At 46.4% G+C, this 26,843-nt stretch overlaps 1 protein-coding gene across 1 annotated transcript; it reads left to right on the forward strand.

Moving 5' to 3' along the window:
- Window positions 1–2,624: 2,624 nt before the first annotated feature.
- oplah (5-oxoprolinase, ATP-hydrolysing) lies at window positions 2,625–26,504 on the forward strand. The gene is made up of 27 exons (XM_036521846.1): window positions 2,625–2,864; window positions 4,589–4,760; window positions 5,146–5,337; window positions 7,763–7,877; window positions 8,387–8,510; window positions 10,004–10,199; window positions 10,603–10,768; window positions 11,727–11,865; window positions 12,620–12,687; window positions 13,717–14,033; window positions 14,606–14,718; window positions 15,603–15,773; window positions 16,548–16,685; window positions 17,463–17,601; window positions 18,055–18,167; window positions 18,784–18,935; window positions 19,303–19,463; window positions 19,847–19,948; window positions 20,248–20,422; window positions 21,249–21,433; window positions 22,073–22,219; window positions 22,854–22,988; window positions 23,708–23,857; window positions 24,479–24,636; window positions 25,237–25,397; window positions 25,565–25,662; window positions 26,260–26,504. The coding sequence occupies exons 2-27, from the start codon at window positions 4,590–4,592 to the stop codon at window positions 26,422–26,424; spliced, it is 3,951 nt and encodes a 1,316-aa protein (XP_036377739.1). The 5' UTR covers window positions 2,625–2,864; window position 4,589; the 3' UTR covers window positions 26,425–26,504.
- The last annotated feature ends 339 nt before the right edge of the window (window positions 26,505–26,843 follow it).

The raw sequence follows: 26,843 nt of genomic DNA on the forward strand, positions 1-26,843 counted from the left end.
CTGTGACCAGAATTGGACATAATTCAAAAGTGTAAACGAATCCTTTTCTAATGGTTTATTTGGTGCCACCTGGTGGCTGTAGGCGCATAGTGTGCTTTACACAAGGTAAGAGAGATCGAGTGAAGAGAACATTACACTTAATCACATTGTCCATGTTGGTTTGTAGAACTATAAATATAGTATGTTGTTTCATTGCATACTTTATGAACAAACCTTAATGGTGACAGAATATGTCCACATGTCATGATGCCACAATATCAACATCTATTTTATTTGTCAATTTGTTGTGACCAGCTGAGCTGAATAAGTGTACCTAATTGATTATGGGTGGGACAAACTTTTAATTTCAGTCCAAACAAAAGGTCTTGTAATGTACTAATTATGTATGTAGTAGCAGCCTAATAGAATTTTCATTGATTATTTGTTCATTTATTTTGTCTTCCCCAGGAAATGCATCATATTCAGATGCCCCTGATGTGTTATCATTAAGCTGTGAAATAAGTTACAATGAAGTTAAAAACAAATTCAAAAATAGTGAGTTATATGTTAAACTTTGACAAACATGTACACTACACACAAACATAGACACACAACTATGTAAGTCTTATTGCAATAATGTATTAGTTGGATGTATTGAATAATATTTTGTTCAGAAATTATTTTAGTATTGTGTTATTAAAGTTTTACACAGAGAAACATCATCTGTGATTAACAACCCTGTAAAAAAAAATGCTGTCTGCAAAGGACAAGCAAATGCTTGAGGATCATATCCCTACGGAACAGAATGGATACAGGCATTACACAGACAGCAAGACTGGCAGGAGCCTCAGGTGTCGTCTGTCCATCAGTGGCCTGGAAGTGACTGCTGAAATCAGGATTGTAGGATGTCATGCAAAAAGAAATCCTCTGTTAAGAAAGGGGAACAAAATGCATCCTGTGGGCCCACATCCCACGCCCCATTCTCTGGTCACCACGGAGACTGCTGGCATGTGCACCTGCCCGGCACATGGCTTAGGCCCATGTTGTCATGACTGCTGCGCTCCAGGTGGTCCTTGTGTGGTCTCCTCCTCCCCACACTCTTTCACATGCTATGAGTACGCTAGCGATATGTCCTCCACAAAGCCCACGCTGATCACTGCTGGAATGGCCATGTTCATGCCGGCACATTCCTGCTCCACACCCCACTGCAGGATGTGAGGTGAGAGGCACATAGTGTTGAACACATAAGACATAAAACAAATCTAACGCATAAAAGTGTTGGCCTGCTACATCATACTATGTGCCATGAGTTTAAGTGTCAATCATTGCTGTAAAGTTGTTGAATGTTTATTTGGCAGGTGTGAAGGTGTGGTCATTTTGTTCAAATTAGAGGCCAGATTTGGTCGGCAAGGGCACAGTAAACTAAACCCTAACAATTTCACTTGTCCACACTGACCCGCTCTACTGCTTTAGGCAACTCAGGATTCAGGACTTTGTATCAGTTGAATAAGACCATGGTTTTGTACTACAACAAAAAGTTATGTTTTATGGTTTCACGCTCAGTTTAACACCTGATTAAATCTTATCAATGTGGTCTCCGTGGTCTGCCCACAAACCACCTCCAAAGAGAGATAATTAATATTTACTCCCCACTCAACTCTTCTCAGTTCCTGCATTGAATGTTGGTGCTTAAGGTTGCATAAGCATTCTGTCTGTGTGTTTAAGGAATGTGTTATTTTTCATGTATATTTTTTTACATAACTCAGCATTTTTAAGAACAGGATATACAAATCCACACAATGTAATAGTTAGAAAAAAAAAGTGTGTTCCTTCTATTCATTATGGTAAGGCAGAACAGAAATCACTCCTACTGCATATTTAAAAATACCTTGCTATTGTTTACTGTCGTCTCCTGTACTTATCAACCACAACACCCCAACCCCTACATTGTTCACAAAAAGCAGGCAAGTTTTAGTGTAAGATTCGACTACTTAGCACCAACTAGATGCAGCTCTGTCATCGGTTAACTTTTGTTCCATTTCAAAGTTATAAATGACATCTATCTGTGTTGTGTATCGTGTATTGCTCGTTGCACAAGGATACTAATTTTTTTAAAAAACTAACACAAATCTTGTATTTTTGTCCAAATTACAGAAACCAAACGTGCTCCCCTATTTAGCATATATCACAACCATATAGGTAACATTACATCTGAATCCATCTGACTGAATTCCGTTATAAACCCGTACTAAAGGTGATACTTTGAATACCTTTGAATGAGTTTCATGCCCTGAAAATATTTTTTCCACAATTCACAATGGTATTGGATTCGCTTGATTAGTATTTGGAAGCTCTTCGAACAGAGTGAATAACCACGTGCCTTTGTTGGTAGTTTAGGAGCACACTTTATTAGGGGACTTTGTACATAGGGCTTGCGGCATTATGTGCAATTCAGACGCTTAAACAAAATATTGGCTTATGCCATACGGTGTTTATTGACAAAATGAAACACGCTTGATCCATGGATTCTCTGTGGCACTGTGCCAGCGCTATTGTGTCGGTCGCGCATCGTCCTTGCAGTTACCATCTGCGCAGAACGGAGACTGCAGTCACGCATGGGAGCTGCGCATGACGTGGGACAGCAGGCGGCCGTAATGTAGCCGGCTAGCTGCGCCTACCGTATATAAAGGACTCGCATAAAGGGGGTGGAGTGCGGTCTTCAGAAAATTGGAGGGCGCTGGAAGTGAACTTAGACAACTCATTTTGGGAAAGGACGAGAGGAAGACAGACAAGGAGTGCGAACTGCAGGATCTACAAGACTGCGGATTAGTGCAAAAACAAATAGCAGTCAGAACTCGGGACAGGTGGAACCGTGACTAAGAACAGTAAGTGGCTGTATACCTGCAAACATTGCATTGCTGTTGAGAAAGAGATGCGTCTCGATTTATTGGTCTGGGTTCTAAACCATGTGAGCACGGAGCAGACGCGCGGCTGCAAACCGTGTGTCCAGCTACAGCGGCGAGCTCCTAGCAATACTCCAAGACAGCATGCTTTGCATTCTGATTAGCCAGCTAAACACCTAGCTAGCAATCGTTAATTGAGTGCCATAACCTTACAGGCAGACGTTCAGAGGTGGTATGCAGATTTTGTGTTGCAGATGACAAGAGATGCTGCACGTCGCTTTTTGTGCATCAATAATTATCACCCAGCTCCAGCGATAAGGGTTGTAATAACCAATTGTTAACGATTTAGCAAAGCTGACTAGCTACCACAGCTCGCCTTTTATCACACTTGAATTCGCCGTTGCCCAAACGCTGTAGATAGTGCAGTGTGACGCATACAAGCTGACAGGACGCTGCTTCAGCGTTTGTCAGTTTAGCAGTCGATCTTCGAAGGTGAATATGGGAAGCAGCCTACGTTAAATCGAAACATTTGCTCGTGTTGGCCGACGTGGCTACCGATTGTTGAACTCTGCGAGCAAAACCGGTCAGTTAGCTAATACTGTCCACCTAGTTAACAAGTCACTTCGCTAATTTGAGTCCAAGCTCATGATCACGTATAAAAGGAGGACAAATCGATCGTTCGCTTAGACATTTCGGCTGAGGTCAAAATATGTGGCACACGTTTCAGCATCGACATATTTTAATGACTGTGTAGATAACGAATATAAACAAATTAACCAGTTAGGCTATAATTAAACACAATATTGCGAAATGTTTACGTGGTTGACCATTTATTCCGGTACATAGCTTGCTAAAAAAGGGAGCTTCACCTTGCGTATTTCCTGTTGGATTTTATTGTATTTATGTTGTTTTCCACATGTATCGTGCTCAAGAGTTCACATATTATTCCGCCCGGTTTGGCATATATCAAGCACTTACTTGGATAAGATTATGCGCATTTGTTCCCTTTAATTGTGAAAAAGCTATGCATGTGCGTTATGTAACGCTACTGTAAGCGGTGTCTGCGCTCCCAGTGTGTTTTGAATAGGAACGGCAGAGAACAAAACTGGCGATGGTGCTGAGCATGGCTTTTGTAATTAACTAGCCTGTCAGTAAATACTTATCACGCATCGGCAGATGGTTGCGTTTTACTTAAAGGAGGGCACATTATCGCAACGTAATAATGTTGATTATTCCACAGAGGTCTGTATTCTAATTTTAAATGACTTTTTAACAAACGTTATCTAAAGTGTTCTCACAAGGCACAAAGACAGAGCCACCACAATAGATGCAATGGAGTGAAAAGGAATCGATATATTTTATTTAATTTGACGACTTAATCGGTCGTGTAAAATCATCGCAATAAGGTTAACGATATTTTTAAAATTAAGGTCCGTTCTCTGCCTCTGTACTTTGTGGCTCACTTACCACCAGTAACACTTAGCACAGTGTTCATAATGTGAATAATGTGTGTATTTGATAACTGTGGAGCTGCTGTAGATATCAGAGCACAAACAATTCAAGTTGTCCACGGACTGCCCTTGTCTGATACCATAGGTCACTCTTTAATAATGAGTGTGAGTGTGTGAATGTAAGCGTGTGTGTGTGTGTGAGAGAGAGAGAGAGAGAGAGATAGAGAGAAACCTTTTCTTCTACCTCTGCTTCAGGATGGCAGAGACCAAGGGGAAGTTTGACTTTGCGATCGACCGTGGAGGCACCTTCACTGATGTTTTTGCCCGCTGTCCGGATGGGCGAGAGAAGGTCCTCAAACTGCTGTCACATGATCCCCAAAACTACAAGGATGCCCCCACAGAGGGCATCCGTAGAGTCCTGGAGGAGGTAAGGAAACTGGAGAGAGCTGGGAGAAAAGAAAGCGGGGGAAAGGGGAGCAGAAAGAGGGATGGAGGCGAGAGGAGAGAGAGAGAGCGTGGTTGAGGGAAGAGAGGAAAAGGTTGGTGGAAGGAGAAACAGATGGACAGGACAGTATATACAGTGGAGGGCGATAAAGCCTTATGTAAAAGTTTGTGGGCGGTTGGGCTGCAAGCCAATCAGCAACTCGGGGAAACCAGTCAGAGTGAGGAGTCAGATTAAGTGACATTCCCTTCTGTGTGCGTGCATGTGCATGTGTCGGTTAGCATGTGCACATATATGAGCACACATGTGCCTGCTCTCCTCTCTGCCGATCGTCACGTTAACCCTCCTCCCTTTGGGCCTGCATCAACAGGAGACTGGGCGGGTCATGCCCAGGGACCAGCCCCTGGACTCTTCCCTGATTGGTTGGATCCGGATGGGCACCACGGTGGCGACCAATGCGCTGCTGGAAAGGCAGGGGGAGAGGACCGCCCTCTTGGTCACCCGGGGATTCCGAGACCTGCTGCACATTGGTACCCAGGCCCGTCCACGACTCTTTGACCTGGTGAGAGTCGGGGCGTGGGAGCTGAGGCAGTGCACTATAACAGAGTGCTGTGCACGCCTTTTTGTGGCACTCCATAGGCAGCAATGATGATGATGCTGCAAGTTAAGGATCTGTCATTTTCACTGTGCATTCACCGTACATGCTACATACTGATGGGGTCCACAAGGTCCCACATAAACACTGAAACTACACAGGCCTGTTGATAGTGTAACACTGTAAGGCTGGTATTGTTCTGTAAAAATTGCTGTAGCAGCTGGCATTACACTTTTACATTTGGTACTGCATTGTAACAATAAATTGCTTTTTATTTGGTTCTGCGTTGTACCAATGTAATGTGTGTCCATGTAGCTGCTGTATTGGTAGCATTGATGTGATGTTTGCGTGTTCAGAGAAAAGCTGTTTTGATGCTTGACCTCTTTGTAAACTGAAACTTTCGATTAATATCACTGAATGTACCGAAGGCACTGATTTTCAGAGAAGTGCAGGCAGGTGTCTAACCCCAGAAATCACATGATGAACTGTTATGAACATGAAGATCATCTGTCAAAAAAGCAGTTTTTCTACAACAAAAGCTCTGGTGCTTGTGTTTGGAAAAAATAATTGTTGAAAGTAGATCTTTACTGGGTAAAAATTCAGTCAATGTAGTCAATGTTTAGGACATATAAAGAAGGGACGAAAAGTAGGGTTAAGTAAAATAAGTCTTCAATATGGGCAGTACATTTAGTCTGTTATTCTGGTGTGTACTTTGTTCTTTTTTTTAGTTACTAAGATTATGATGTAGTAATTTTACTTAGTGTCACAAACAAGGTAGAATGTAATGCATTCAGCACATTACTTTTATGTCTTGCTTTTGTTTATGGTCCACATCTGGGATTGATAGATGTGAAGTACAGCTGTAGCTCAGCAGTAATGCTCAGAGCTGTAAACTCTATTGAGTGAAGGCCATGGAGGTTTCAGGGTCATTGTACACACACACACACACATTCCACACACAGAAATATATCTACTACAGTAAAATGGCACACACACATACAGGAATATGTCAGGTATCCATCACAGCAAACACACTCACGCAACCACACAAACACACATACACTGGCTTGATCCCACCAGTAGAATGCAGAATGTGTGTGTGGGTGTGTGTATGTGTGTTTGTGGAGGGAACCCAGCATGGGCAGCTCAGACACGCTGCCTTTGGAGTTTGCCCCTTCCTCTGTGTACCATTGACAGCTTTAGAGAACATTTATCAGTTTCACTCTTAGCCTTTCCGACCTAGTTGCTTTTTTTTTGCTGTGAACTTAAGTTACACCAGAAGTGTACTTAAACTCATTCTAACTAGCACTGTTTGGTAGCACCAGGGCATAACCCCAAATCATACATATGGCTAGATTTATTTACCTGGCAGACAAGCTTTTACAGGATGACTTACATAGTGTATATTCTTGCATAATATTCATTTGCACAAATGCACTTGTGACTGAAGCCCACCAAGGTGAGTGCTTTGGTCAAGGGCACAGTTTCAGTGTTCACACCTGGGAAGTGAATATGCTGGAGCCCAGCACAGGAAGCTGTGGTGATCAATGGCATTAATGGCATTTTTAATCTGAGAGTCAATTGCCATACTGTTTATGGATGTTGGCCTGAAACACTGAAGGCAGAATTCCATTTTGCTTCCACCCGTATTTTGTTTGTTTTTAATTCCTCTGAAACAAAGCAGTTGGGTGGAATGGTCTCGAGAGAGTTATGTGGATAGTTCAAACAAACTACAAAGCGGAAGGTTCTTCAAAAGAAGTGATTTTATAGGGTCTTTTTCCTCAGCTCAGCTTCAAACACCTGGAGCTGTGAAGGCCATTATCAAAACTCATTCATCTCCTTGTATAATATTACTGACTTAACCACTGGAGTCATAGTTCTCTCAGAATTTCAAAATTTTTCTTCCTTTGAAAATAGTCTAGTTAGGTAGGGAGAATCCTTGGTCATTGTTTGCTCTGGAAAATGACCGGAAGTTGATTGGCGCCCCTGAAACTCTTTCAAATTTAAATTAAATACTTGAATTGAAATACTGATCGACAGCATTCATTTAGGAAAAGATCATTTGAATCTGCGAGTACCAAAGGTTTGAGTTGGTGGGGTCAAGGTGGGGGATTTGGTGCAAGTCAACCATTATTTGCAGACTTAAGGACAAGAATGTCAAGAACTTTGGTAATGGTAAATGGTTGTGTTTGTTTCAGATGCGATTCATTAACCAAATTGTGGTTAAGGTTAAGATAAACCATATAAAAAGAACACTTTAAAACATTAATGCACTTGTCATTACAAGCATCTATTAAATCAGTGATAGAATGCATTTTGTACTGTATATCTGTAAACCCCAGGCTCATGTGTCAAAACTGTTTATCTGTGTGTGTGTGTGTGTGTGTTGCAGGAGGTGTCTATGCCGGAGGTTCTGTACGAGGAGGTCATTGAGGTAGATGAGAGGGTGGTTCTGCATCAGGAGGGATGTCAGGTGCCAGGGAGAGAGCCGAACAGAATTGTCACAGGTGTGATATACACTACGCTACACACTGACCTAGCAGTCCTATGCATATTCTACACACTGACCTAATGTTTTTACATATAGACTAAACACCAACCTAGCTGCTTTACATGTACACTATACACTGACCTGTGTAATGTACACATACATTGCATACTAATTCAGGTACTACACACATTGGCCACACACTGACCCAGGCACTGTATACATGCATTATGCACATAGGCTGTAGAATCTGGATGTGCTAAAAGTCAACACAGTAGCAGCCATCTACGGGCTGGAAAGAGAAACTAGCTACTGATTCAGCTGCTACACCAGCACCCTGGCACTGGTACTAGTGCTGTGCAGAAACTCCAACCGTGAATAAGTACCTGGCTGCCTGCTCGGCTCTGGTTATGCACAAAGGCACTAAGCCTGCCAGAGGCAGTCTGCTGCCTGTTTGTCCTGTTTCTGAATGGGTAGGGGTGTGTTATTCGCATTAACATCTTTTTTTTCCCCTCCTGTCATCCCCAGGCAGTACGGGGGATGCTCTGGAGGTGTGGCGTGAGGTGGACCTGCAGCGGGTGGAGCGTGACCTGAGGGGAGTGCTTTCGCGTGGGATTACCAGCCTGGCTGTGCTGCTGCTGCACTCCTACACGTCAGTATAGTACAACACACTGTAGTAAAGTATAGCACAGTACGCTACAGTACAGTATGGCAGGGCGGCGGTGTGATAAGAAGCAGGGTGCATAACTGAAAGGTTGCTGCTTTGATTCCCAGCTGGGGTACTGCTATTGTACCCTTGGGCAAGGTTAACCCACAATTACCTGCAAAAAGTCAATTTTAAGCTGTATAAATGGATATAATTGTAACCTATGAAAGTCTCTCTGGGTAAGAGCATCAGCTAAATGACAATAATGTAATGTAACTGCACTGTAAGCTATAATACAATACAGTATAGTACAGTGCTGTACTGTCAAATTCCTCTATGATTTATCAAATTAAGCTTTTGGGGTCGGCCTCTTAAATTTTGTGCACCTCTCCAGGTTGCATTAATGTCCTGAAGTAAAGTTGTCTTCCCTGTGCTGCGTGGGCCAGTTGTAGATTTAGTGTTTTAATTTGAGCATTTGAGAGCAGGTATTGCTGCCCTGTAGGCCCAGAGTCAGCTCACGCCTTCAACAGAGAAGCATTTTCAGTGTAGTGAAATGTAGGTCACATATAGACAGAACCAAACCCATCGTTAGGCTGCACTGATTCTAGTGCTTGGTCCCAGCTAAGCCTTACGAAAGCAAAAGTGTTATTGCATTGATCAGTGAATATGCGGTATGCTCGGAGAGCACTTTGTCCTGCATGCAGGGAGAGCTCCAGATAGCCCGTCTGTGTTCCCGTCTGTGGCTTCTGGTGTCAGATTACCAGCACCCCTCCCCTTACACCCCAAATCCCCAAATAGGCTGGCCAGAAAGAGGCTTTTCGTCGTCTGATCTTCTCGTTAAGCTTCAGGCCTCTTTTGCTGTACAGAGCCTAGTCTCTCTGCTTCTGACTGCATGATAACACTGTATAAGTCAGTAACATTTATTGCTGTTGTACTCTAAAAAGGTAGCAGTGCGGTATAGTGGTAAAGGAAGCTGGGCTCATCACCTAAATGTGTGGGCTCAGTTCCCTGGTGGCACACTGTTGTTGTACCCCTCTTAACCTGAATTGCATTAGTAAAATATATGGCTCTATAAGTAGATATGTCAAAAATGTAAGCTGTTAAGCCTGCTAGGCTGAAAAAATTATGTAATGTAATAAAGGGGCTACGAGTGAGCTTAGCTGTTGTAATTGTAATGATAAACACGCACACACTGTAGCCTGTGGGTGGCTGTCATGACCACACAAGATCAGAACTGGGTCTTCCTCTTTGCATTTGCGGAAAGTCAAGGTAACTCGATTTCAAGGTAAGAGAAATAAACTAAAATGTAGTATTCACCTCATTCAGGATTTTTAACTGCATAGTAAACAACAGATGAATGATCTTTCTGTCTCTTCCTCCTTTCTCATTCTTTCTTCTTCTCTCCCTCCCTCCCTGCTTCCTGCTCTCCCTCTCTTTCTCCTCTCTCATTCTTTCTCCCTCTTTCCCTCTGTCTCTCCCTCCGCCCCTCCGTGTCCCAGGTGGTCGGAACACGAGCAGGTGGTGGGGTCCCTGGCACGGAGGCTGGGGTTCACCCAGGTGTCCCTGTCCAGCGAGGTGATGCCCATGATCAGGGCGGTGCCTCGTGGTTACACGGTCTGCGCCGACGCCTACCTCACGCCCAAAATCCGCCAGTACCTGAGGGGCTTCACCTCCGGCTTCAGGGGCGGGCTGAAGGTAAGAGGGGGGATGGGAGGGGTGGCTGGTCTGGTTTGTCCAGTCTGACAAACATTCCTCTCTGTTGCTAGCCCTCATTCAAAAACACACATACATACGTACATACACACGTACACACACACATACATACAGTACATACATACATACACATGCATATGCACAGGTGTACACATGGAGACAGATACAGTAAAATGTTAGCCCTAATTCACTCACACACACACACACACACACACACGCATACATACATGTGCACGTGCACAGGTGTACACATTCAGACAGATACAGTAAAATGCATATTCCCTTACACTTCTACTCAGTGAGTAACACGTGAGACTATTGAGACCGCTCTTTCTCTCTTTCTCTCTCTCTTTCACATGTGTCTTACCTTTACCCTCTCCCTCAGGATGTGAATGTGCTGTTCATGCAGTCCGATGGGGGTCTCACCCCCATGGACCAGTTCTGTGGGTCCAGGGCGGTGCTGTCCGGCCCGGCAGGGGGCGTGGTGGGGTATGCCATCACCTCCTACAGCCAGACGGAGAAGAAGCCCATCATCGGGTTCGACATGGGGGGTGAGGACAGGAAGCTTTTTGTTACTGTGTGACTGTGTGTGTTGGGGCGAGGTGGGGGGACAGTAGACTGGAAGGAAGCAGGGACCAGGAAAGGCAGGGCTGGGGGAGAAAGTACAGAAGACTTACCCAGGAGGAGTCAGAGGGGTGGAGGTGCTTGTGTGTCTGAGTCAAGGCACAGGACGGGGGTGCTGGGAAATGCTTGAGAATTGAGGACCACAAGAAGAAGGGGAAGAAAAGAAATGTGGTGCGAAATGAAATTTAGGAGAGTGGGAGGATATCATCTTTTATTTGCAGGAGGGACGAAACTGGGGTGGTGGTCATGCATGTCGTATGGCCTGAAATGTGTCAGTAACATTGGGTGAGTGCTGTCATGCTAGTAGAGCCCGTTTGATCCCTTTGAGTCTGATGAGTGAGGAGAGGGGAAGCCAGTAAGGAGAGCCAGGTGGGGAAGTAGAACAGTAGTTTTGGGTGGGGGGGGGGCTGATGGGTAGGGCTGACTTTGGGGTGGGGGTGGTGACAGGGTGAGGGAGAGAGAGGAGTACGGTACCAATCAAAAGTTTTGACACAGCTTTTGTGCTTTATTTTTTACCATTTTACACATTTTAGAATAATAGTAAAGACATCGCAACCATGAAATAACACAAATCCAAAAAAGTATGAAACAAATCAAAATCAAATCTTCAAATCTTCAATTCTTCAAAGTAGCCAAAAATTCATACATAGGCATCAACTTCAGTATTTATATTTGTCCAAGAAATAAATTTCAGGCATTTAAGCATAAGTCTTTAGAGCAAAATGTCTTTGAATGCATGTTTCCCATTAACATAAGCAGATGTGTCAGAACTTTTGACGGGTACTGTGTGGTTACAGTTTTGTGTCAAGTGATCTCACACATCTCACAGATTGTTCGCCCCTCTCTTTCCTCGCACCTCTTTCTCTACCCCCGTTCTGACCTCAGGCACCTCCACGGATGTGAGCCGTTACGCGGGGCAGTACGAGCACGTGTTCGAGGCCAGTACGGCAGGGATCACCCTACAGGCCCCCCAGCTCGACATCAACACGGTGGCGGCTGGTGGCGGGTCGCGGCTCTTCTTCAGGTCGGACCCGTCTCCCGGGTGACGGGCTCTTTAGTGGTGGAGTTATCTAATCAGGCTTTTAAGCAGAAGGTTGCTGGTTTTATTCCCATTTGGGCCATGAGCAAGGCACATAACTTGGAAGGCTTCAGTATATATAATGAATATATACTATATACCATATAAATATATATGGCGTTATATATTTATGTGTTAAAACGAGCAAGAAGGTAAAATACTCGCTAGGTTCCCCAGGATAAGGGTGTCTTATCATACAATTAAATTATAGTTCTGCATACTGTGACCAATGGATTCAAACATTGACTGGCCAACAGCATTCTGTGTTCATTGTGGACTTTGTGGTGGCATACCACGGTCAGGCATAAGGGCAGTTATTCAGTACAGAAACCTGGTCTTCTGCAGCAGTTTTCATGCTGTCAAACTTTGAAATTATAATTTTCATACTTGTGTTTATATGCCATTTATTTATTTGTTGTGTGCAGCTCTCTTATTTAACAGCCTTAGCTTGCTTAACGCTAACCCAAGGAAGAACCTTTAGCCACCTGAGCATCATAAATGGCTGTTTAATGTAAAGTTCTGTGGATGCTTTTCTCATTGTGAGCTGTCTTGGGAAACGATTACACAAGAAGAGTAGTTGTAATGTCTTTACCAATGCTCCCTAACTGTCTTTGCAAACACAGCGGTAACTTAACCGGTGAGTCCTCTCCTTTGTAAAGACTTGGGACCCCAGTCACGGTGCCTCATGTGTCTCCCCCAGGTCAGGGCTGTTTGTGGTTGGCCCGGAGTCAGCAGGAGCCCATCCAGGTCCGGCCTGCTACAGGAAGGGTAAGAGCACATGCACACATCTGTAATAAAGAACTCTCTCTCTCACTCTAACTCTTCTCTCTCTCTGTTTCTGTGTCTTTCTTCCATACTGTCTTCTCCCCCCTTCCCTCTCCCCCTTGCTCTCCTTCTCCCCCCTCTCTCACCCTCTCCCTTTCCCCCTCCTTCTCCCTCTCTCTATCCCTCTCTCCATCTCTCTCTCCCTCTCTCTCCCTCTCCCTCTCTCTCCATCTCTCTCTCCCTCTCTCTCTCTCTCCATCTCTCTCTCCCTCTCTCTCTGTCTCTCTCCATCTCTCTCTCCCTCTCTCTCTCCCTCTCTCTCTCTCTCTCTCTCCCTCTCCCTCTCTCTCTGTCTCACTCCATCTCTCTCTCTCTCTCTCTCTCTCTCTCCCTCTCCCTCTCCCTCTCCCTCTCCCTCTCCCTCTCCCTCTCCCTCTCCCTCTCCCTCTCCCTCTCCCTCTCCCTCTCTCTCTCTCTCTCTCTCTCTCTCTCTCTCTCTCTCTCTCTCTCTCTCTCTCTCGTGCATGCTCTTTTGTTCTTTGTCAGGCTGACTTTGCAGCTGTTCTCTCTCTGTTGTTTTTTTTTCCTCTTTTATTTCTGTCCACTTCAGTTGAAATGGCTTTGCTAGTCTTATGAATATAAGATCTGCTTTGCCATCTTCCAAATCTCTCTCTCTCTTTCTCAGTTCAGGAAGTGCTGAAAGAGCTGGAGCTAATTTCCGTATGAGCTCTGATTTATTCAAATTCTAACAAAATTTCTGATTTTGAAAGATTGAATCTGACAGGGGCAGATCGTAAATTGCCTTTGCACTTGGTTCCTAAAATCATAACATATAAGTCCCAAAGGGTCTGTCTCTGTACAGTAAATATGCGTTCAGAGCAGTGTGCCTGTCCGTGACTGCGTATGCTGTATTAATAGTGCCACGAGATGTACTGTATGTGCGTAATAATATGCAGGCCTAAAGGCCTGGAATGTCATGCTCGAGTATGTCTAGATATGCTGAAGAATTAAATAGGTCATCCTGTCCTGCAGGGGGCCCCCTCACTGTCACAGATGCCAACCTGGCTCTTGGCCGCCTGCTTCCCTCCTTCTTCCCGCGGATCTTCGGGCCAGGAGAGGACGAGCCACTGTCCACCGAGGACACCATGAAGCGCTTCCGCCAGCTTACCCGTGAGATCAACCACTTCCTGTCCACTGGCCAGTCGCACGCCTTCTCCAGCAGAGGCAGCCAATCAAACAGCGGGAATGCCCAGGGCAGCAAATCAGAAATGAGTGTGGAGGAGGTTGCCATGGGCTTCATCCGGGTGGCGAATGAGACCATGTGTCGCCCAATCAGAGCCCTGACACAGGTATCTGGCACAATCCACAGAGTAATAAGGATGATATACTGCACTACTGAAATATGTAGGAAAGTCCTCAGGCTTGTTCAGTTCAGAATGCACAGGCAAGGAAAAAAAACCTGAAGTCAGCTCTTTGAGTTTCAAATGTAGACATGACAAAACTTTGCATGTGTGAAACTATGTCATTTTTCTGGTCCTTTGATGTTATAGTAGAGATCCTAATCTCAGTCTTAGAATGGCCTCTTCTCAAATGTAAAAAAAATAAGAAATTGAAGCCAGATATTTTCAGTATTTCAGTACTTTGAGTGACAAAGTCAAGGTGGCAAAACTATGGAGTAGAGGGGGGGAATGCCACTTTCTTAAGAAGACAGAACAGCTGTCACTGCACTGCCTCACTAAGGTGCTGAGAGAGAATCCCGCATTGGTTTCTCATTTCAAATGCGGGCCTCTCTCAAACTGATGCTTAAGCAGGGGGTCTTAGTGTTAGATTCCCCCCTTTTTATTTGAAAAAGAGATCATTGCATTTGCTGCGGATTGGTCACAGCTTTGCGTGAACGGTTGGTCTCCTGTCCCTCCCAAAGGCCAAAGGACACGACACGTCCCAACACATGCTGGCGTGCTTCGGTGGAGCGGCCGGCCAGCACGCCTGCGCCATTGCCCGGGCCCTGGGGATGAAGACTGTCTTCATACACAAGTAAGTCCCGCTGTGTTGTAGGAAAGTGGAGGCTGGAGGCTGGAGGCTGGTTGCGGTGGTGGCGGGGGTGGCGTTGTGAGGGGGGACGATTTAGAAGAGTGATGTCACCGAAAGGAACAGCGGGCAGGGGGGTGGGGGGGGCGTGAGCGGGTCCTCACGGCGGCCGTCACGTTGCCGAGCGGGGGCCGTGACAGCCGAGCCCCCGCGACGGGGCTCTGGGCTCTGTTTTAGATATTCCCATCGCCGGGGTTATGATTTATGACTCTGAAACAGGTGGTCCGAATGTTCCGCGGATGGGCGGACATCCATCCCGGAATGCGTGACAGTTTTATCCCCGGCTCGCACGATACCACTTTGCCCTTTATCTCCCGGCTTGGTGTATGATGATGACATGTGTGGGGAAGCACAATGTCAGGCTGTGTGCATGTAGAGCCCTTAACATGTGCAAACCCCCCCAGTCCTTCCTGCTCAGAGTTTTTATGTTTGCTCTGGTATGCATGCAGCTGTGCATGTATGACCGAGGGATTGTGCATGTGTGTGTTGTGGGTGGGCTGCTGGTATCTGTTGCATGGGTGTATGTAAGAGTGATTGTGTGAGTGCATGGATATCTGAGCTGCTTGGTAACTGTATATGTATGCATGTGTTCATGTGTGTGAATTTCTGTGAGAGTGTATGGATGTGTGTGTAAGTGTGTAAATGTTTAAAGTAACCCCCTCTCCTCTCTCATGTACAGCGGTGTGCTCTGTGCATGAGTGTGTATGTGTGTTTAAACGAAGGTAGAGTAACTCCTCCCTCTTCCCTCAGGTACAGTGATGTGCCCTCTGTGCGTGTGTGTGAGTCTGTATGTGTGTGTAGGGTAGAGTGACCCCTCTCTCCTCCCGCAGGTACAGCGGCGTGCTGTCGGCCTATGGGCTGGCCCTGGCGGATGTGGTGGAGGAGGTGCAGGAGCCCTGCTCCCTGCAGTACGAGCCGCGCTCCTTCCGGGAGCTGGACAGCAGAGTGGAGCAGCTCAGCCTGCACTGCCAGGAGACCCTGAGGGCCCGCGGCTTCTCCAGGTCAGTCCATGCACCGGAGCCAGTGCACACATGCAGTTCCACTATAGTACCAACACTCAGGTGCTGTACTGCCAACATCCACAACACCAACACACAGACACTGCACTGCCAACATCCACAACACCAACACTCAGGTGCTGTACTGCCAACATCCACAACACCAACACACAGACACTGCACTGCCAACATCCACAGCACCAACACCCAGACACCACACCGCCACAGTACCAGCACACAGACACTATACCACCACAGTACATATACACAGGTGCTGTACTGCCATAGCACCAACACCTATGTATTGTACTGCCACCGGGGTGGCAGCACTATGCACAGCACCAATGCCCAAAATGCTATACCTCCAACATCTACTGCACCAACACACAGACACTGTAGCAGCAACATCCACTGCATCAACATACAAGCACTATACCACTATAGTACCAGCACCCAGATACCATACTACTATGCCCAGATACAATACCGCTATAGTCCCGACACCTAGATACCATGCTGCCACCATCCACTGCATCAGCACAGAGACACCATACTGCTATGCCCAGTCACCATACCGCTATAGTACCAACACCCAGACACTATACCGCTAACATCCACTGCACCAACACACAAACATTATACTGCCAACACCTGCAGCACTGAGACTCACACTACCTATCCCCATAGCCCCAACAAGCAGACACCACAACACACATAGCAAACCCCTGCCACTGTCACCAAGGCCTGCTAGCATTGATCTCTCCCTTCCTGTCTTAGCTCTCAGATCAGCACTGAAGTCTTCCTCCACCTGCGCTATGAGGGAACCGACTGCGCTCTCATGGTGACGGCTGCCGGTCACCCCGGCAACGCCCACTCCTGCCGATCCGGGGACTTCCGCACGGCCTTCACCAAGCGGTACCACCATGTTCATGCTTTTGAACCTCAAAGTAGTGCACCCCTTTTTAGCTGGACAAGACATAAAGACTGGTATCAAAGCTAGGCAGCTGTTAGCTGTCAATGACCCTCTATGGGTGTGATGTTTCAGAGACAGTGTCTCTATTCACATTTGAATATATATGTTGAATATATATGGTACAGATGTTACATAAGATTAAACACGAACACTTGTGTCCATCTGCTGTGTGTTAGTGTCTGTGTCAGTGGTTTTTCTGTGTGATTTGAGTATGTGTGTTCGCGTACGATCTGTGACTGTGTGGACTTGAATCTGTCTGATCTGTCTGCTCTGTCTGACCCTGATTTTGCAGCTGTTCTATATGTGGAACAGATAATTCATTCATCTCATTGTGCTTTACATTGAACGTTCTGTCTCTGTCTCTGTTGAAGATATCAGTGTCCTGATTTGCTGGCTTGTTATGGACATTCTTGAAAGGGTGTGGTCTAAGAGAGAACATCTGTTCATAATATAGAATATCTGTGGTACTGATGTCTAATAGTTTCTCTGCTGTCGTTGCAGTACTAATACTATGAGAAACAAGTCTTCCTCCAGTGTTGGACACTCAGGGTCATAACTTTGTGCATGTCCCTGTCTGTATCTACACTCCTCCATGTGAACACATCTATCCTCTCCTTTTTCACCATGACCTCTTGTCTGCCCATAGATATATTATTCCCCCTCTTCATGATCATCATCATAATCATCATCGTCATCCACATCCTCTCTCTATCACACAGGTACCTGAAGGAGTTTGGCTTCACCATCCCCGATCGCCCCATTATGGTGGATGACATCCGGGTCAGGGGGTCAGGGAAGTCAGGGATAAAGTCAGTGACCAGGGCCAGGATGGTACACGGGCCCCCGAGACCCGTGAAGGTACGAGAGCGGGGTGTTGAGGTAGTGGGGGGGTTGGTATATCATGTGACTTATCACCATGAGCGTCAGCAGTGGGTCAGCGTCCTTCTATGATTTCTGCTGGACCTACATGTTTTCATCCTTGGCTGCTTTTATGGGAGAATGAATTGTACTTTAGACCTTTCAAGCTGTGAAGGAAGGAGTAACAGAATAGCTTACTGGGCTGTAAGTAATCATTAGACTGTCTTTTGAAAAGCACAGGAGCGCAGACTCCAAGCAGGCAGTGAGGCAGCAGATCAGGCTGTACAGACACACTCTTCACTGCTAAAGTCAAATGACAGCATGCAGAGTGCTTCCTAGAGTTATGCAGTGCTCAAGTCTTACTATACAGGTGTAGTATTCTGTCGGTCTGTTCAAGAATGCCCCTTTTTCTGATTCTCACAACGCCTCATTAGCATTTTCCCTATTCTCTAGGTGACCCAGTGTTACTTTGACGACGGTTACCTGGACACCAACGTGTACCTGTGGGAGGAGCTGTCGTGTGACCACAGCATCCGAGGCCCGGCCATCATCATTGACAAGAACAGGTGTGTGCCTCCCTGCACACTGTCTCAGTGCCTCTCAGGTAGAAACAGTATGACAGTTGACTCACTGCCATAGAGCCAGAGGGAGCCATTTTGGATCCTATGCTTATGCATGTCATGGGGGGAGCTGTGTCTGCCTTAAAAAGGGTGATAAAAAGGCCCACTTAATTTCCCCACCATTATACTGCCAAATATGGAGGTACAAAGGAGGCTTAATAAAGAAAAAAATGATAATCCATAATAGTAATCATAATTGTTTGAGACCTGGATTATCCTGTGCTCATTTTCAAGTGTTTGTTTTTAGGATAAAACATGTATTTTTGACAATTAGAAGCTAATTGTTAGCTTTTTAAGGTCATTGGAAGATTTTTTCCATTGATGTGAAATGCTATGCAGAGCTGTAGCCAAAGATATTAGCAGTGCTGGACAGATTAATCGTGTATTTTATGTATGTAACTCAGTTTGCATGCTGTGTCCATTGATCAGACCTCGGATTTGAAATCTGATGCAACCATCACTGGTGTTGAAATACGTGAGGGAGTTGGAAACAAGGTTCCTCTGTGCTTGCAACACACAGTGAAATGACCATTCCTCCTTTTCTGTCTGTTGCTTCCCTCAGCACCATCCTGGTGGAGCCCTGCTGTGTGGCCCAGATGACAGCAGGGGGCGACGTGTGCATCGCCGTGGGCGCGGACCAGCTGTGTGTCCTGGGCACGGAGCTGAACACAGTGCAGCTCTCCATCTTCTCTCATCGCTTCATGAGCATCGCCGGTGAGGAAGAAGAGAGGGAAAGACAGAGAGGGATGGAGGGCAGAGAGGAAGCAGAGGGAGGGAGAGAGAGTAAGGACTGGTATGGTATGGTAAGGGTGGAAGGAGACAGGAGAGAGAAAAAAGAGGAAAGGAGGTAGAGGGGAGGAGAGAGACCCTTGCTATGAGGGAATTGGAAAAAGACAGTTTAAATCCATTAGTTACATTAAGTACATTAGATACATTAAAACCAGGGCAGTGTTTATGACTTACAAGACAGACGGATGTATGAACCTGCACCACATGGCTGTTCAGGGTGTGTAGGACAGCTCTGTGCGCAGGGCATAGTAGTATAACACACTGAAGTGTCCTGTTCTACGCCCCTCTACAGAGCAGATGGGCCGAGTGCTGCAGCGCACCTCCATCTCCACCAACATTAAGGAGCGGCTGGACTTCTCCTGCGCCGTGTTTGGGCCCGACGGGGGCCTGGTGTCCAACGCCCCCCACATCCCCGTGCACCTGGGGGCCATGCAGGAGACAGTGCAGTACCAGGTGAGACACTGAGCCCACGGCAGACTCCCAGTGGTAAAGGCATACGGGTCGCACTTACAGGGCTGCTCCGTGTGCACATTCCATAGGAGAGCGGTGACGTGTGTTTGCACTGTAAAACATCTTTTTCTGCCTCTCACCTACATGTTGCCTCTCTGTGTCCCTCTCTGTTTGTCGTGCTCTCCCTCTCCCCCCTCTCTGTCCCACCCTCTTCCTGTCTCTGTCTCCCCCCCCCACCTGTTCTCCCTTTTTTCTCTCTCTCCTCCTCCTCCCTCTATGTCTCTCTCTCCCCATTTCTCTCTCCATAACACCCTGCCTCTACCTCTCTCTCTCTCTCACCCTCTGTCTGTTTCTCTTTCTCTCCCCCTGTCCCTCTTTCTCCATAGATCCGAGCTATTGGGAATGATCTGAAAGAAGGAGATGTGATCCTTAGCAATCACCCGAGTGCAGGAGGCAGTCACCTCCCGGACCTCACCGTCATTACTCCGGTGAGCTGTGCTCTTACTTACTGACTGACTCTACCCTGTGTCAGTCCTCACTGCCAGCCCCTCCCTCTACTCTACCTCAGTTCTTACTGTGAGGTCCTGCCTCTGTGCTGATGCTGAGCTCCCTGATTCTGGGTCTTTCTCACTAAACTGCTTCTGAATCCCTGCCTCTACTCTTCAATTAGAGCCCTTACCTCTAGGCTGACTTTACTTTGACTCTATATCCCTACCTCTACCCTGACCCCCATGAATAGGTTACTTAGTGTATGTGATGTCTCTCTATATTCATGTTTTTCTCTCAGGTGTTCAGAAAGGGTGTGAGTGGGCCCATCTTCTTTGTGGCCAGCAGGGGCCACCACGCTGACATTGGAGGGATAACTCCAGGCTCCATGCCCCCGCACTCCACCTCCCTGCAGCAGGAGGGCGCTGTTTTTACCTCCTTCAAGCTGGTCACAGGCGGGGTCTTCCAGGAGGAGGGTGAGAGAGGGATGCAGGAAAAGGAAGGGAATAAGGGAGAGGGGGACTGATGAGTAAGGGAGATGAATGACAGAGAGACAGGTAAAGGGGAAGAGGATAACTTTGCACCTGTGAGTTTAGCATGAGGAGCATTTCCAAAATCCACCAAAATAAGTTTAAAATCTGTGACGTACTTGCATAGCACTGATGAGTTTGTTGCACTGATGTCAGATCAAATGAGAAATTGTTAGTCATTACATTACATTACTGTCATTTAGCAGACGCTCTTACCCAGAATGACTTACATAATTTATAATATTTACATGTTATCCACTTATACAGCTGGATATATAAGGCAATTGTGGGTTAAGTACCTTGTCCAAGGGTACAGCAGCAGTACTTTAGCAGGGAATCAAACCAGCCAGCCAGTCAGCCTGTATCCCACGTGTGAGGGATTCAGCTGGATAGCACAGCTGAACCAACACTGCAGTGCAGTCCAGAGGCTGCTGTTCTGTTACCTTATTCATTTGCTTAGATGACCCCACCATCTCAAACAAGTTACAGACCCGACATTGTTACATATTATTCATTTATACAGCTGGGTATTTTACTGATGCAGTGCAGGTTAAGCTGTCACAAACTGCTACCCACAGTGGTTCCACCGGGTAGTATATAGATACCAAACCATGCAGACTGTAAAGCTATTATGCTGTGTTAGTCCATATTCTGAAACGGTGAAACAGGAGCAGTGCTTACATTCTCTCTCTATCTCTCTTTCTCTCACTTTCTCTATTTCTTTTACTCTCTCAATTTCACTCTTTTTTTCCCTCCTTTTTCCCCACCTCAGAGGTAACGGCTGCGCTCTTGGCGCCCGCTCAGTACCCAGGGTGCTCCGGGACGCGCAATCTCCATGACAACCTGTCCGACCTGCGGGCACAAGTGGCGGCCAATCAGAGAGGGAGCCAGCTGGTGGGGGAGCTGATCGACTGCTACGGCCTGGAGGTGGTGCAGGCGTACATGGGATACATTCAGGTGAGGGAGCACACAACTGGCACGGTTCAGTACTCAGAGCGTGTGGGCTCCTGAGTGACTTGGTAAAGCACTTGTTCAGAGCGCAAGCTGAGAGCCCACAGCCAGGGTTTGAATCCTGTGTCATCTGCTGACAGTAACCTGAGGCTCTTAGCAGCAGAGGGGTCTTGGGTTTGTGTTGCTCTGTGCATGTGTTAACTGTGTTCGGTTCAATGTAGACCCCAGTGTGGGTTCAAGGCAACCTTTCTGAATGTGATTTGTACAACGTTTGATTTTGGATGCAAATCCCAAATTCAGTGTGTTCACACAATTTCACTAGATGCCATTGGTGGTACTGTGACATTGCTGAAAAGCTGAAAACATGTTTTATTAGTACAGTGGGGGATTGCCAAGAATGTCAGATGTGAGCTTCAGCAAGCAAGACAACTGTGATTTAATGTCACTTAGTATTTTGGTGGAGGTGTTGCTGACTCCGTGTCTGTGGGAACATTTTTGTTCTCTGCTTTTCCCGAGCAATGTATCTCTTGAAATATGCTACCAATGTGGTGAAGTGTTAATAACGTTCATGATTCAAAGAGAGCCTACAAACCAGTTTGGTTTGTGTCCGCTCAGCAGTTAAAGTGTGTCTCTGTGTGCATGCAGAGTAATGCAGAACTGGCTGTGCGGGACATGCTGAAAGAGTTTGCTCATCGCCGACGGCAACAGAGGGGCTCGTTGGAGGTGGAAGCAGAGGATCAAATGGACGACGGGACACAGATCAAATTGCGGATTCAGATCAATGAGGAAGAGGTGGGCGTGGCAACCTTACAGTATGGAACCGGACAAAACTTGTTGAGCTCTGTGCTTACCTGTAGCAAAAGAAGAGACAGGCCTCTTGAACCCGATAATGGGTGAAGCTTCAATGTGCAGTCAGTCACCGATTTGCTTAAACCAATCAGAGGACTTTGTTGTTTACAGCAAAACAGTGTGAATGGTTCAAATCAATGAGATAATAATAGCACACGATAACTACAGCCACTTGGGGTTCATGAAGCGTCACTGTCCAATGACGGCTTACCCTGTAGTGTAGACACTACTGTTTGGATTCATATAGTGTTACAATGTTATTTATTGTTTATTTTTTTATTTAACCTTTATTTCACCAGGTTTGTCCGATTGAGATTAAAACCTCTTTTACAAGAGAGACCGGGCCAAGAAAAGCAGCACACCAAGTCTCAGACAAAATGAAAATTACATAAGCATTAAAAATACACAAAAAGACACAGGACAAGTAGCAAGTGCAAAGTGCTACAAGTGCAAAAGCGATCAATTTTCAGCTAAAAACATTTGCAAATCCCAGTGTTGCACATACAAGCACAACGTCTTTATCAGTTTTCATATATCCTGTACAATGCCTCCCCAACCTTTGTGTCGCCTCCCTCAGGGCAGTGCGGTGTTCGATTTCTCGGGCACGGGGACAGAGGTGTGGGGCAACTGCAACGCTCCTCGTGCCATCACCCTCTCCGCCCTCATCTACTGCCTGCGCTGCATGGTGGGACAGGACATCCCCCTGAACCAGGTGAGATGGAGGGGGGGGGGGGGGTAGGGGGAGGAGCAGAGAGGGGAGGCATAGAGGAGGCATTGGGGTCATCGAGATAGAGAATGGGGGGAGGAGGAGAGGGGGTGGAGGTAGAGTGGGAGAGGAGGAGAGGAAGGAGAGAGGGTGAGGAGGAAATGGAGATGGGGGAGGCAGAGGAGGTCATGGGGTTATGAATATACATAGAAGGGGAGATGAAGGTGGAAAGGGGGGGTAAGGGGGAAATGGAGGTAGAAAGGGGGGTAAGGGGGATAGAGATATAGAAAGGGGGCATAGACAAGGTGAGATGGTGGTGAGGGGTGAGGGAGAGGAGGAGGAAGAGGGCAGAGATGGCAATAGAGAGAAGGGGTGAAGAGAGAGGCATGATGATCACCCCTGGAGATGTGGTCACAATGTGAAGAGGACATCTTTTTGAGCTAGGTGAACAATAGTTGAAGGTTTGATTCAGTATAACATGGTATTTAAACCAATCCCAAGAAACAACAAGGTGGATTTCATGAAACATTATTCCAGAACTCCCCCATGTGCCTTTTTTGTCCATGATCCTCAAACACAATAAGCTTTTTGCTGTTTTACTCTTGTAAGCTTGCTACCCAGTTATTGGTGAAATTCTGCTCCCTGTCTCTTCATATTGAACCTAGACTCCTAACTCCTGACCATCCTTCAGCCCTCACACATATTTTCACACCTCTGTGTTTCAGGGTTGCCTCACCCCCATCAAAGTCATCATTCCACCTGGCTCCATCCTCCAGCCTTCCCAGAACGCCGCGGTGGTGGGCGGTAACGTGCTGACATCACAGAGGGTGGTGGACGTCATTTTCCGTGCTTTCGAGGTGTGCGCGGCTTCACAGGTGAGAGGGAGAGCTCCACCCACAGCAGCTCCCGATTGGAGCGTCTCAATGCTGCCTTCCTGCACACAGTCCACACACAAATTGGTCTTGTGTTTTAGGGCATCATGCTGCACAGATGGTACATGGGCTCAGACCTTTGAATTCAGATTCTTTGATCTATGAATCATCTGGATGGGTGATACCCTTCTCTTTGCCCACTGCATCAGCCCATCCACATAGTATAAAGGACAGCAAATGTGCATAGACTCTACACATCTGTGCTGCACAACACCATAAAGGTGACTTATGTTTCGTGGTTGGTCAATGCCAGTCAGCCAGTCAGTCAGTCAGTGTTCCAAAACCAGCTAGGGTTGTGTGAGTCATGAACTGCAAGATGGGTCGGATCAACTTTGAGGTTTAGCATCACCTTTATATTACGTTCAATTAAACTTGGGCAACGCCTGGGCTGTCAGTTTAGGAAAATGTCCGACAAAGAGCGACAATTTTGGTCATACAGATGGTAACAGTTTGTTGGATTTGACAGAGATTTGACAGAGACAGACGTTCAAATCATGAGCTGAACAGAGTGTTCTTGGATGATTATGATATCATAGATGATCTCTGTCTCTCTTTCTTCCGCAGGGCTGCATGAACAACGTGTCATTTGGCAGCGAGAGGGGAGGTTACTATGAGACGGTTGCCGGGGGAGCTGGGGCAGGACCAGGCTGGCACGGGCGGAGCGGAGTCCACAGTCACATGACAAACACACGCATCACTGATCCAGAGATTCTGGAAAAGAGGTGGGCAGACCCCGGGGAATGGGTAAGACTGGTGCCAGTCTCCACCCAGGAGTGTGTAGCATAGTGGTAGTGGCAGTGTAGCACCTCCTTCAGAAATACATCCTGGATCAGAACCTTTAGGATGAACCCATTTAACTACTGTTTATCCCCAACAGCATAGCATAAGAATCAGGGCTGGTAACTGAAAGGTTGCTGGTTGGATTCCAATATGGGGCACTGATGTTGTACCCTTGAGCAAGTTACTTAACCCACAATTGCCTCAGTAAATATCCAGCTGTATAAATGGATAAAATTGTAACCTATGTAGGTCAGTCTGGATACAATAATATAATGTAATAGCACAATAAGATACAGCATATTGCAGTATAGAAGAGTACTGTACCGTCACATTCCTCTGATTCAACAAATGACCATGTCTTTTGGGACAGGCCTGTTAAATTGTCTGGACATTCCCAGTTTCAAAGGTTGAATTAATGTCCTGCAGTACATTGTAAAATATGTAAGTCACTCTGGATAACAGCATCTGAAAAAATTGCTATTCTGTAATGTAATAATATTGTGTGCAGTGACTCCAATCCTGTGTTTTGGTCTCTGTGCCAGATACCCAGTGGTCCTGGAGCAGTTCTCCCTACGCCCTGGCTCAGGGGGCGAGGGGAGGTACCGCGGTGGTGATGGGGTGGTGAGGAAGCTGCTGTTTCGGGACAAGGTGGTCCTGTCCGTGCTGACGGAGAGGCGCTCCACGCGACCCTACGGGCTCCATGGTAACTTCACTGCTGCTGACCTTTCCCCTTTGAATTCTGTTTTGCTGTTTTTGTTTTTCATCCATTTAGAGGATTGTGCTCCCTGACTACCTCGTCCTATCACGCATACACACTCTTCCACTCTGGCTTCCTCCATCCCTCTCTCCCTCTCTTTCTTTTTCCTGCAGGCGGGGAGCCTGGAGTCCCCGGGCTGAACCTTCTCCACAGGGTTGACGGCAGAGTCCTGAACCTGGGTTCTAAGACCACTGTGAACCTGGAGGCAGGGGTAAGGCTGTCTTGGGTCTCATCAGCATTTGGGACATCTATCCATGTGGTCTTTCATCAAAGAACCACTCCTGTATATAGTAAACAGTTGAACAGAGCTTGGTTTGGATTGGTCTGAACACTCATCTCACTCAAAGATGATTAGCCAGAGTCTGTTTGGTATTGATGCTGTTCTCCCTGACTGTGCTTGGTCATCTGACTAACAGTACATTGACATAAATGCCAGCACATGGCCTGACTGATGCCTAGGCATTGCCTTACTGGTGCGGGTAGGGTGAGGTTGAGCCTGAAAGAAATGTCAGTGGGAAGGTTATTCTAACAAGGCAAATATTGGAATCTCCTTCATGCTGAATGGCAACATGGATAAGTTTTGAAAATTAGTTTGATTGACAATAATATAAATTCCTGATTTGCTGGTTCACGGTGCAAATGAGTGTAGAAAAAAATGAGGACAAAGTAATGTCCAAAGCAAGGTCTTACATTAAAGTTAACAGCAAGTTGCCATTAGCCGAAAGTTACTTCCGGTTTGATGCAATACGACAGGCTTTCCAAATATGAACATATTTTCACTGTCTGTACTATTACTGTCTGTCTGCAGGACATGTTCTGTCTGTACACCCCGGGAGGAGGGGGTTATGGGAAGGACGAAGAGGACCAAGAGGACGGGAACGGCAGCCCCCCCATCAAGCGCAGACGCCCCTGCGAGACCTTCCCGGAGAGGGGGAGCGTCTTTGAATTCCGCAGGGTCCAGGAGAGTGTCTGAGACCATGTGTGAACCGGTCAAAAAAACCTTAGGAAGAGACAAGAAGCATTCTGCTAGAGACGGAGAGAGAGAGAAAGAGAGAGAGAGAGAAAGAGAAATGGATAAACAGTTTTTATCTGTGTCCCTCCATGACATATTAATCCCCCTTTTTGAATGACTTCTGTAGATTTGTTTCAAGAATCATCAACCATTTGTTGAAAAATAAATTAGTTTTGAAACAACCCCTGAGCACACTGTCTTATTGTACATACATGATAAATCTAGAAAGGGTGGGACATCTTGATTCCTATTCCTGTCCTTGTGGTGCAATACTGCTTTCCACGTGTGAAGTTATGCAAGCAACATTACATTCACATACTGGTGGCAGCCCTGTCAAGCTTCCTGTGTGAATACAGTTTTCACCATTTACTCAGGAATGA

The sequence above is a fragment of the Megalops cyprinoides genome, chromosome 2 (assembly GCF_013368585.1).
Source record: "Megalops cyprinoides isolate fMegCyp1 chromosome 2, fMegCyp1.pri, whole genome shotgun sequence".
Lineage (NCBI taxonomy): Eukaryota > Metazoa > Chordata > Actinopteri > Elopiformes > Megalopidae > Megalops > Megalops cyprinoides.

Coding starts and splice junctions, on each gene's coding strand:
- oplah (XM_036521846.1), top strand. CDS start 4,590: ATGGCAGAGACCAAGGGGAAGTTTGACTTTGCGATCGACCGTGGAGGC. Junction 21,434..22,072: donor CGTACATGGGATACATTCAG/GTGAGGGAGCAC, acceptor GTGTGCATGCAG/AGTAATGCAGAACTGGCTGT. Junction 25,663..26,259: donor CTGTGAACCTGGAGGCAGGG/GTAAGGCTGTCT, acceptor GTCTGTCTGCAG/GACATGTTCTGTCTGTACAC.